We start from the raw sequence: 11,847 nt of genomic DNA, 5'->3' as shown, positions 1-11,847 counted from the left end.
CTGATTTTCCAATTCACCCAGGGATGTGTACTCAATGCTATGAATACTGAGGATATCTCTAGAGACTTGTCTTATCCTTTCCAGAAAGTATTAATGTGCACTCTTATGTCCCAAACAATAATAATTCCTATCTCCTTCAAAGGAAAAAAAATCTTTCTAATAGGAAATACGAAATGTGAAAGAGAGAGAGAGAGAAGTAAAAGATAACAGGGAAATGGTGCAGAGGACGGCACTATAAATTGTTCCAAAGGTGACCTTGGAAAGACCATCCTTCTTTTTTGGTTGTGTATGGGGGTCAGACTCCTTGAACACCATTTTGGCTCTACCCCCCCCCCCAACCCCATCCCCCATGTCTGTGCTCTGTGACCTTATACAGTTGCATAGCCTCTCAAAGCCTCAGTGCTTCATCTGTAAAGGTAGGATAACAATATGACCCCCCAGAGGTGTGAACAGGTGAAGGGAAGCAATCTGAGGCCCGTAACACCATAACACACACGGTGCCAGGATCACAGGAAGTCCTCAGACCGCGGTCAAGGACAAGAATCGAGCCAAGGACAGTAAAGCGTGTCCTATTGGTGATGGATGGTGCAATGATCTCGTGAATTCCTAGGAGGAACTAAGGTATTCCTTTTTAATCACAGGCGAGCTACCGGATTGTAAATTAGAGCAGTGATACCCGACCGCCTGATGTTTCATACACTGAGACAACAGAGGACGTGCTTCTCTCAAGTGATGTCACAGTTGAAGGCCATTGTCGGGGAGAATGATGAGAAATTGGCACTCAAGTTAGCATGGGTTTTTCCTCAAAGACCCTTTGCAGGACTTCTTTTAAGGACTTCCTGCCCTTTCTCCTTCTGATACTGCCCACCACAAAATAAACAATGGGGTTGACGCTGCAATTGATAGTGGACAGCATATTCAAGTAAGGGAAGAAGTCCCACACAGACTCATCACTGCTGTAGTAAGCCACAATGAGCAGGACCTTCAGAGGGATGGCAAAGACAAGGAACAGGACCACCGTGGCGGTGACGATCACATAGAGTTTGGCTGGTTGGCGTGGTTTCCGGTTACAGCCAACTTTGACAAAGAGGATCAGATTGGAGAAGACCATGAGACAGACAAAGACAAAGGTCAAGACGCATGAAAAGATGTACACGTCTCGGCATTCTGGAAGTTGAGGCTCCAGCTGAAAGACACAAAAGAAGTTCTCTAAGCCTGACACAAGGAAAGAGTGTGCCCACAGCACGGTGCAGCTCACAGCCGACTGGTGCTTGGGGCGCCGGCATTGATACCAGATGGGGTAGAGCACGGAAAGGCACCGTTCCACGCTGATGGCAGTGAGGAGGTGGAGACCCGTGTTGTAGCCGAAAATCTCCATGTAAATGATGTACTTCTGGAGGTCTTCACTAGAAAAGTTTATCAGCTGCAAGATAATTGTAGAGAGGAGGACCATGAAGTCAGCCGTGGCGAGGTGCAGAATGTAGACCGTGAAAGGCTTCCTTTTGATGTAGAAGGTGAGAAAGATGATCATCAGTCCATTGCCCCCTATTCCCAGGAGACAGATGAGCATGGGAATGTAGATGTAAGTGCTCATGGAAAGGGTCTCTATGGAGGGCTCTGTGGACCCACCTGCTTTATCCAAGGATGAGTTTCTGGTGTAGAGCGTGGGTTCCACAGGACTCAAGGTCACTTTAAATAGCTCCATTCTTGGGAAAGGCCTGGTCTTCTGTGAACCTGTTGTCAAAAACAGATAGCGCTTATGGGTGCCATTTGCTTCACATCTATGGGACATTATTATCGCCCTATGTACAGTGTCTATCACCCTCCGTACAGTGTCTGTCACCCTCCATACAGGGGGGTGGAAGGGAGAAAGAGACCCAGCTGCTGTGTCTCGCCTTCCTTTTTTGTCCCTCTTTCTCCCCTTCTATGGTTGCTCCACCCAGACAGGACCCTCTGAGATCTCCGTATTGTCTTCACTGAGCAGCCAGCGGTCATTGTCTCAGAGCAGGATCCCGCTCGCTCCTTGGCCCAAGGAAAACCCACTGGCACACAGTTTGTCCCCCAGCTGCGTGAAAGAGATTTCCTAAAGGCTCTTACCAGAAGCAGCTAGTAGAATCTAGAACTGGATGATTAAAAAGCGACAACAACAAAAACAGAACCTAGAACTGGACACTTATTTTAAAATGCACCGGCGTGTAAAAGAAAGTAATTGTAGAGGATTTAGAAATGGGTTGATCATTTCTGTCCCACCATTCTTTCCCCACTTGGTCCCATTCTCTCTCCTCTGTGCCCTGGTTCTGAGCTTGTAATGTCTATAGTGTCCCCTGAAAGTCCATCCATTAGACACAATACATGTGACCGGTAGCTGGCCATGGCACCTTCTCTGACCCACTGAGAATTGTCCACGTGGACTGAACTAAGAGGAAAAGCTAGTCATAAGTGGGGGCATTGTGCAGGAGCAGGAAGGGGAAGAGAAAGATGTGCTGTCGGAACTGGGCCCCAGGAGGGCAAGGCTCCTTAAACTGGATCGACGTGAAGGTGTGTGGTAGCCCTTGTGTCCACAGATTTCACTAGATAGTGTGACTTCTGGATTGTCACCATTTCCCATTACTCAAGTGTTGCCTGGATGATGGCCTGACCCCACCCGACTGTGGTGTGGGGAGGAAGCAGAGGTCAGGGAAGACTTTATAGAGCAAGTGGTACACTACGGTGACATGAGGAGGGCTGCTCCTTATCAATTCTTGATAAGAAGGGACAGGCAGTCCCATGGTGGTGGATGGGCACTGTTTTCAAGGCATCTGTCCCCCTACTTTCTAGAGTTTTGCTCAGTTGTCTTGGGCAGTGGGTGGACTCTTAACGTTTATGGTACCTGGCGTCTGTAACTGAACCTCTCTGTAGGAATTGCTACTAGAGAGACTGTCCAAGTGGGGAAAGGCTCACCCAGGGTCTTTCCTTGCACCCCCACAGCCTCTTCCACCGGGCTGATCCCTCTTTTGCTTTCTGTCCTTCCTCAGACCCGGGAGTTAGCTCTCTCCTTTCCCTTCCCACCACAACTGAGCCCAGTTGTCGGTGAGCCTCTCCCATCGCTCACGCCCCCTTGTGGGCTTCCCCTTGTGCTCACACAGGCACAGGAAACTCTGAGCACTTCCTAAGGGGTTGCCAGGCCTGGTTTAATGGTGGCGCGTGAGCCAACGGGAAGGTGACAGTTTCTGGAAGAGTCTGGTCTGCACACGCGCAGTCCTTGGCTCCAGCCTTTCTTCCTCTCTCTTTTTTGAATCTGCTAACTTGTCAGTTTATTGATGTGGACCAGATACATCAACTCTGTGTAAGATCGAAGGAGTGTTTTTCCCCTCTCAGAATAAATTAATCTCTTTATCACATAAAAGCCCCTTTTTTTAAAGCACAAAGTGTGGATATGACTAGGTAAACGACACACAAAATAAAGCACATGGAGGGTTATGATTTGTTTTAGTGTGCTAGCTAATAACTAAAACAAAAATTAAGAATTTCCATGCTTCATGTATGGCATGGGCGTATTGGCTTAATCCAAGCAGAGTCAACAACGAAATAACCTATTTAGCTAACGCATGCAGCTCTTCTTTCTCCACCCAACAAAGCACACACTCTCCACAGGCAGGAGTCTCCGCTCCAAGGTCATTTCCACAAAGGGCATGACGTTTCTTGATTGTAAAAATAATATAGATGAATTTTATAAACTGTAGACAATGCAGAAGAAAAACAAAAGGAAACTATCAGGGGGATTGGGCAAACGACACGGAACAATTTCCCGAAGAAGAAATAAATGTAAAGTACTCCACAAACAGATGACAGCAATCTAACCTTTATGCTTTGGGTGGCTAACTGAAAGGTCAGCAGTTCAAAACCACCAGCCACTCCTCTGGAGAAAGGCTAGGTACTTGAGGTCTCAGAAACTCACAGAGGCTGTTCTACTCTGTCTTCCAGGGTCCCTATGGATCAGAATCGACTTAAAAGCCCTGGGGTCTCGTGTTTGTCTCCTTGCTGCCTCTTCCCCACCACTACCACCCGAAGAAGAGTGTGTCTATTGCTGCGTGGAAATAGTTCCCAGCAGCTACAACATAAGCGCTTTTCTTCCTGCCTTTTTAACGTAAGCTTTTTGTTTTTTCTATCCGTAGTTTACTGCCATTAAAACTTCTTTAAAAATATGATTGCTGATGATGAGCTAATGTGCTAGTTTATCTTTTGGCTATTTTTCATTTTCAAACGTTCTGGATAGGAAACATTTCCCCATAAATAGCTGTGGGGTGCACCTGCTTGGGTACACAGCTTTCCCTACACGGGGACCTCTGATGGCTTTCTGGGGGGAGACCACTTCAAGCACAAAGCCTTGGGGAGGCATTGGGCGCGCCCACAGCTGATGCCAACCGCCATGCACGGAAAGGCCAGAGGCCCCAGTGCATCGAGGGGCACTTCTGAAGAAAGTTCTGGCGACCCAGCCCTGAGAAACCAGCCACTGAAGACCCCGTGGAGCACAGCGCTCCTCGCACACGCAGGAGGCTGCCACCAGTCGCCATCCACGTGGTGGCCACTGGTAGAATGGTCTCAACGCTACAAATGACTATGAGGGAGAAGGACGTCTGGTCCTGAGCATGGGCTTTGGGGGTCCGAAATTTGGATTTGAATCTTGACTCCAGATTACTCGTTGTCTTATCTTAAGGTGGGGAGACTCCCGGTGGCATGGATGGGTAAGCACTGGACTCCCGACAGAAAGGCTGGTAGTTCGAACCCAGCTACAGCAGAACCCCAGAACTCGACGCCAATCCGTTCTAGGAGTGTCGAGATGGGAAGCAGTCGGGTTCCGAGTCAATTTTTCCCATAAGAAATAACTGAAAATGGATTAATCTGTTCTCGACCACCAAGTTTTTACCCTAAGCTTGCCCTTTTTATACTAAACATTAGACAGACATTTGAAATTAATAACTTCAGAGTTAAATAATATAATTTAAATAAGAAATACAGCATTAAAAAGGTTTTTAACAACTACAGATGGCCCATACCTTGAGACTGATGCGGATCTGGATCTGTGGACACGGACGTGGAGAGGAGGGATGGAGAGAGAGTCACTGTTTGGAAGGGGAATCCCCTTCCATACAATCAACTGGTCGCTGCTTTTCAGGAGTCCCCGCCCCCCTTTGCCTTTTTTCACTAGGAACTGGCTGGCTTTCTCTAAAAAAAGAAATCTGTCTAATGTGGTCTGTTGTTGGTGTTTCCTTAACTGTGATCAATAAATTATGATCAATAATTTATGATAAATAAATAATAAAATGTATGATCAATAATATCGATAATACAGTTAACCTTATCACGATGATTCTTTTTAAAAAACTTTCACTTAGAACCCATGTTTTTTATGTAAAAACAGTACAAAAAGCCACAAAACTAAAACAATTATAGTAAAACTCTTAAACACAGTTGCAAAAGGTCTAAACAATGCGTATCAGCAACGCCAACAAACGCCAAGTGACCAAAACATGAACTGTTTTTGTTTACAAAAATCGGGTGTGCCGGGTTGGATTCTGATGTTTTGTTTGAGCTCCAATGCAAAGTTTTCTCAACATTCTGCATTGAAATCTGATTGTGTCGACTACTGACGTGGTCGAGTACCAGGGCTCTACTGTAGAGGCACCAGGAAGCAAGGCATGGCAACCTTCCCAAAGGCCTTGCAAACTGTATGAACCACAGTTCTGCACAAACATAGGCTTTTCATGACTCAGAACTGATTTGATGGCATCTGGGTTGGTTGGGCGAAGTGGTTAATCTTTAAGCCTCAGTGTGACACATCCACACCCAACTCATGGCCACTGCATCAAGGCCGGCTCAATCGACCCTACAGGGCAGGGTAGAATTGGCCCCCTGAGTTTCCCAGATTGCAACTCCTTAGGAGAGGAGACAGTCCAGTTTTTCTCCCGAGGAGTGCTGACCTGGCAGATCGCAGGTCACCCTCCACCATCAGGGGTCCTGAGTTTAATAAATACTCAGTAAAATAGTGTTTAAAATGAATATTTTAATACTATTTTACCTTTATTCTCTTTTATTTACTATTTCAACTTTATTGTAATACTATGTTCTGTTTTACATCGAAACTATTTTCGATGAGGCAGTTACGAAAACCAAACCTACCCCCTGTTGTTACGTGCCGTGGTCAGGGCCTGACCACTGTGCGGGCTCATTGAAGGCAGGCTTGGCATCCTGAGACATGTCGGAGCGCAGATGTGTCACTCATCTTTGCTAGAATTACACATTCTCCCCAAACAAGACAAATATTGCCTATTTCATATGACAAAAAATGCTATCTGCAACTCAATTCACATGTTGGACGACTGGTGACACTGAATATTTTTTATATGTGTTCCGGAAGGAAGATGAGGCTGTCTGATCCAGTAGAGATTTACAGCAGCCCCAGGGACAGACACACATCTCCCCGTTGTCTTGGTCATGAATGTCTATCAGAATGCAGCGAACATCAGTGTGGGAGTGCCCACCTGGCTAGGGTGACCGCAGGCATGGTGACATTGCATGGACTATTCTGATTACCCTCTCCCACTCCCCTGTGAGGTAATGCTCTCCCGGAAAAGGGTTATTCGTGTCGGACAAATAAGGGAGTGGGAGACGGGCTACAAGCAGTAGACGTCATTCTGCTTCAGTGTGTAGGAGGCCTGACGGCAGGATCGTGTGACTCAGAATCTTTGTCTTGCTGTTTATCTGTATAAAACATTGGGCACTGTAAGTCTAAAATATTAACTAACTTAAAAAAAATCAGAATATGTATTACTTTGATGAAACAATCAAAAAGAATGATATTATGGGTGGGGAAAAGGTTTCCAGTGGGGGTGGAGAAAACCAACGCCAGTTCACGTCCCACGCCTCTCCGAAGAGAAGCAGCTCCAGCCTTCTCATGGTCAGTGAGTTCACGGCATGTTTGGCCAGTGTGGCCCGAGGAAGATGCTATAAATATCCAAGTGGTCGTTGGCAGAAAAGTGGTTCTCATCCTGATCCGCAGCCTTGGAAACCCTAGGGAGCAATTCTATTCCGTTCCACAGGCATCCGAGGAGTCGGCATCAGTCTGGCGGCCCTGGGTTTTGGGGTTCTATTAGCATATTTCTATTTTTTTTGGTAAAGGGTTCCAAGTTCTCTGCCCATTTTATCTAGTGGGAATTAATGTTCTTGAAAATGCTTTGAACTTGACTCCTAACCTAGAGGTTGGCAGTTCTAACCCAAGCAGTGATACTCAAACTCACTGTCTGACTCAGAGCAGCCCTATAGGACAGGGTAGAACTGCCTCTGTGAGTTTTTGAGACTGTAACTTTTTACAGGAGTAGAAAACTCCATCTTTCTCCCCTGGGGCCACTGGTGGTTTCAAACTGTTGACCTTCAAGTCAGCAGCCCAATCTGCCACCTGGGCTCCCAACCAGTGGCACGAAGGAAGAAATGCCTGGAGATCTTTGTCCCTCAAGGTGATGGCTGAAAACAGGAACACAGACCCTTGGGAGCAGCTCTCCTTTGTAACACCTGCACCCACCTGGAGTCAAAAATGGACGGGCGGTCGTTTTCACTGACTCATAAGTGCATGCTCGAAGGAGCCTTGGAGAGAAGGCACATGGTTATCACACTCAGCGATTTGAACCCACCAGCCCCTCCATGGGACCAAAGATGTGCTGATCTGCTCTTCTACAGATTTGCAGCCCAAGAGACTGTCTGGGGGGCAAGTCTACTCTGTTGGGTGGGGGAGCTATGAGTCAGAATCGGGACTCCATGCCACCAAGTGGCATTCATGTTGTGGTTCTTGAGTGAGGCAAATGAGAATAATCTCAGCTGTTAACTGACAGGCTGCTGGTTCAAATCCACCCTGAGGCACCTCAGAAGAAAGGCCTGACCACTTGGTTTCAAAAGTCCAGTCCCTGAAACCCCTATGGAGCAAGGTTCTGTTGGAACCCACATGGGTCTCTCAGGAGCCTTAGTGGCAGAATGGTTATGAATCGGGGCTTGATCGCAACCACCAGTGGCTCCTCGGGAGAAAGACGGGGCTTTCTGCTCCTACAAAGAGAAACCCCACTGGGTGGGGTGGAACAACAGAACTGTATGTGAGTGGCTACAATGGATTGTGTGAGATATGGCCCAAAACCCCCTATGATGGGGGCAAACAAAAAGGCCTCCTGGGGGGTGGGGGAGAGGGAAGGGATAAAGGCTGATACCAAGGAGTTCAAAAAGAAAGAAAATGGTTTGAAACGGATTGTGGTAGCAATGGTACATCACTGCTGGATGAGATGGAACTATGGGACGTTATGATATCTGTAAGCGCTCCCAATAAAATGATTAATTAAAAATAGAAAGGAAAACAAACAGATAAAGAGTTGCCATCTCGGAAACTCACAAGGCAGCTCCACCCTGTCCTGCAGGGTCACTCTGAGGGGGCACCGACTCGAGGGCAGTGAGTTTGGGTTGGTTTGGGGGTCTGTGAGCCAGTGGCAAGGCTGGGGCAGCCGGCTAAGGGCACAGTGGTGTCTCTGCACACGAGGTTTGTCTCGGGTCCCTGCAGGGGCAGGTGGTCTGGCTTCCCAAGGGCTTGCCCGGTAAGGAGGCCGACGGGGGTCTTTGGCTCACTTGCCCTCCATGTCTTCTTCCTCCCCTCCTGCCACCTGCCCTTCTCTAGTGCCAGACTGTGCCGAGGGACAGGTGCCTGGGAGAGAGCACGTTTGCAGGGTGTCTTCCTTGTGAGGCTGGGAGCACAGGAGGGGCCCCTGGCAGTGACCCCATGGAGGGGGCAGGGGGGGGGGACCTGGAGCCGTGCAGCTGGCTCTTAGTCACGCCTGCCAGTAGCAAGGAGTATGAACAAATAAGGGAATTGCTCTCTGTTGACACAACCGTCCCCCACCTAGCCTTTCTGCCTGCACTCAAAGGCTTCAGTCAACAGGGGTGCCTTTGCTTGAATCTCACGTCTTATTACTCCTGGCTGTGGGAGTCAGCCTGATTCAAAAGGAGAAGCAGGTCTGAGAGAAAAATAAACGGCTAAGTGCAAAATTATGTCACTCCTGGGCTGGCCCCTCTAGTGTCTTTCAGGCTGGTCCTCCGATGCGGGGCTCTTGCTCCAGGTCCCACAGTGGGGCTCCCACCCTCTCCTTACGCCTCTGGTTCCCATTCTCAGTTCTACTGTGGAGGGTCCACACACCCCACACGCTCATCCACGCTGTCTCTTAGTGCACGTGGAGGGGCTCACAGTGGGCGGGGTGGGTGGGGGTGGGGGGTCGGGTGGGAAAGGCAGGGCTGTGGAGGGGAAGAGGCTTCCAGGGAGGGCAACAGTCTCCACAGAGGCACTGGCATGGCCCCTGACTTGGGGTAGGCAACCTTTGCCACCTCCATCCATCCATCCATCCATCCATCCATCCATCCATCCATCCATCCATCCATCCAAGGAATCCACCCCCGACCCACCCCCAAACAAAGAAAAATAAGAATTCACTGCCACCTCATTGATTCTGACTCATAGGGACCACATAGGACACAGGAGAACTGCCCCCCTCACCACCAACTCCCCCCCCAACCCCCAGGGTTTCTGAAGCTGTAAAATCCATACAGGAGCAGGCATCCTCTTCTTTCTCCTGAGAAATGGCTGGTGGGACTGAACTGCCGACTTTGCGGACAGCAGCCCAACATGAAACCCATCCTGTCACCAGGGCTCCCCTGAGAGCTCTTACCTCCCCAAACACCACTGTTGTGGAATTGATTCGGACTCAGTGGGATCTTATATAAGGTTTCAGAGGCTGTATGTTTTCACAGGAGTAGACAGCCTCTTCTTTCTTCCTCAGAGCACCTGGCGGGGTTGAACTGCTAGCCTTGTGGTGAGCAGCCTAATGCACAACCCACTATGCCAGCAGGCAGCCATGGTTAATGTGTTCCTGGCCGTGTCCCAGTCTTATGGGAGATAACTTTGAAAGTTAAAGTCATGCCACATATCTGACTCATGTTTAATTTCTCCGAACCGAGCAGGTACCCCGAGTGAGCCCCCAGCATCCTGCTCTGGCACCTGTGATTGGGGGTGGTGGGACAGGACACGGGCAACCAAAGACCTTCAGGTGCTTCTGGGAAAGGGTGACAGCCCCAGCCCATGCTGGATGAGATAAAAACAGCAGACAGGCGGCCCCTGGGACTTAGGGCCTCTTACTTCCCACCCCATGCAAGCCCCTGTGTCAAATGAGGAGGTTGGAAGCTCCCTATAAACCCTCAACCCCAGTGATTTTTCTAGAAGGAGCCAGAAGAAATACTCACCTGCACACAGTTAGTCTTTCTGTGTGTGCGAACCCCGAGGTGCTCATTAATCCTTCCCCAAGAAGGGTCCAGAGAAGATTGCCCACGGCCCACGGCCCTCAGCACGAACCGCCTGCTAACAGTCTGTTCTCAAGCTTTTAGCCTGGCCTCCAATCTGGCTCGGGAGCTCTGAAATGTTCTTTGCAGCTCTAGGGGGCAGAGGCTGGGCCAGCCCCGCTCTGAGACGCTGTCAACCAAAGGCACAAGGTCAAGAGCCACTCAGGACACCAGTCAGCTTTCCTTAAGTCCAAAGGCACAGGAAAGCATCCACGCCTGTCCCCGACAACAGACCCAAGACATGGAATCATCTGGGCTTGTTACTACAGGAAAGGCTGTGTGCTGTTCCCATCCCAGGCTCTGGTGTTCTTCATGTCCCATCCCTGTACACACAGAAGAGCCAGCTCCCCCCACCCCCCAGGTTCGATGTATTTGCCTCCTTATTCAGCACAGAGGGCAGGGGACTGTCAGACCCGCAGTGTTCTCAGGCCCTGTCCCCACCCCTTCCTTCATTTTGGCCCGAGAAGCACACACTACTTTTGCAACACAGTCCAATGAAGATTAGTGTATCTTAGTTAAAAACTCTCCACCCATCTATCAGTTTGTTACAGCGTGGTGGCGGGCGGGTTGCTGTCATGCCAGCGGGATATGTTTCACAGGAGCTTCTAGACTGAGAACAGACTGGAAATAGGTAGAGGTGGTCTGTGGCTGAAAAATTCGCCACTGAAAGCCTATGAATGACATCAAAACATTTTCAGACAGAGTGCCTGAAGATAAGCCCCTCAGGTCTAAAAGCACTCTACATACGACCGAGCGGAAACTGAGCTCCGGGAAGAGTGGATGCGGCCAGGTTCTCCTTGCTCACAATAAAGAGTCTGGAAGGCCAAGACTGGTGGCGCAAGGCCTTCACATTTGTGAGTTGGAGGTTAATCACAGCCACTTTCTCCTAACTAAAGATCATTCCCCGTGGGAAACGAGCCGGTAAAGGTGCAGGGTAGCAATGATGAAGCATACACCTTTTCTCTAGTTCTTTAATGCTTCCTCCCCCCCACTATCATGACCCCAATTCTACCTTACAAACTGGCTAGACCAGAGGATGTACACTGGTACAGATAGGAACTGGAAACACAGGGAATCCAGGACGGATGATCCCTTCAGGACCCATGGTGTGAGTGGCGATACTGGTAGGGTAGAGGAGGGTGAGTTGGAAAGGGGGAACAGATTACAAGGATCTGCATGTGACCTCCTCCCTGGGGGACGGACAACAGAAAAGTGGGTGAAGGGAGACATCGGACAGGACCAGATATGACAAAATAATAATTTATAAATTATCAAGAGCTCATGAGGGAGGGGGGAGCGGGGAGGGAGGGGAAAAATGAGGACCTAATGCCGGGGGCTTAAGTGGAGAGGAAGTGTTTTGAGAATGATGAGGGCAATGAATGTACAAATGTGCTTTACATAATTGATGTATGTATGGATTGTGATTAGAGTTGTATGAGCCCCTAATAA

At 48.9% G+C, this 11,847-nt stretch overlaps 1 protein-coding gene across 1 annotated transcript; it reads right to left on the bottom strand.

The window, feature by feature from the left end:
- Positions 1-781: 781 nt before the first annotated feature.
- Positions 782-1,705, bottom strand: LOC101641819 (mas-related G-protein coupled receptor member H-like). Its single transcript, XM_004702095.1, has one exon. It carries the CDS (start codon positions 1,703-1,705, stop codon positions 782-784), a length of 924 nt encoding a protein of 307 aa, XP_004702152.1.
- Positions 1,706-11,847: the final 10,142 nt, after the last annotated feature.

The sequence above is a fragment of the Echinops telfairi genome, unplaced genomic scaffold, assembly GCF_000313985.2.
Source record: "Echinops telfairi isolate 266 unplaced genomic scaffold, ASM31398v2 ScPeMD7_3533;HRSCAF=4204_0, whole genome shotgun sequence".
NCBI lineage: Eukaryota > Metazoa > Chordata > Mammalia > Afrosoricida > Tenrecidae > Echinops > Echinops telfairi.
Note: the sequence above shows the minus strand (reverse complement) of the source record. Positions and strands in the feature narration are given on the sequence as shown.

Coding starts and splice junctions, on each gene's coding strand:
- LOC101641819 (XM_004702095.1), bottom strand. CDS start 1,705: ATGGAGCTATTTAAAGTGACCTTGAGTCCTGTGGAACCCACGCTCTAC.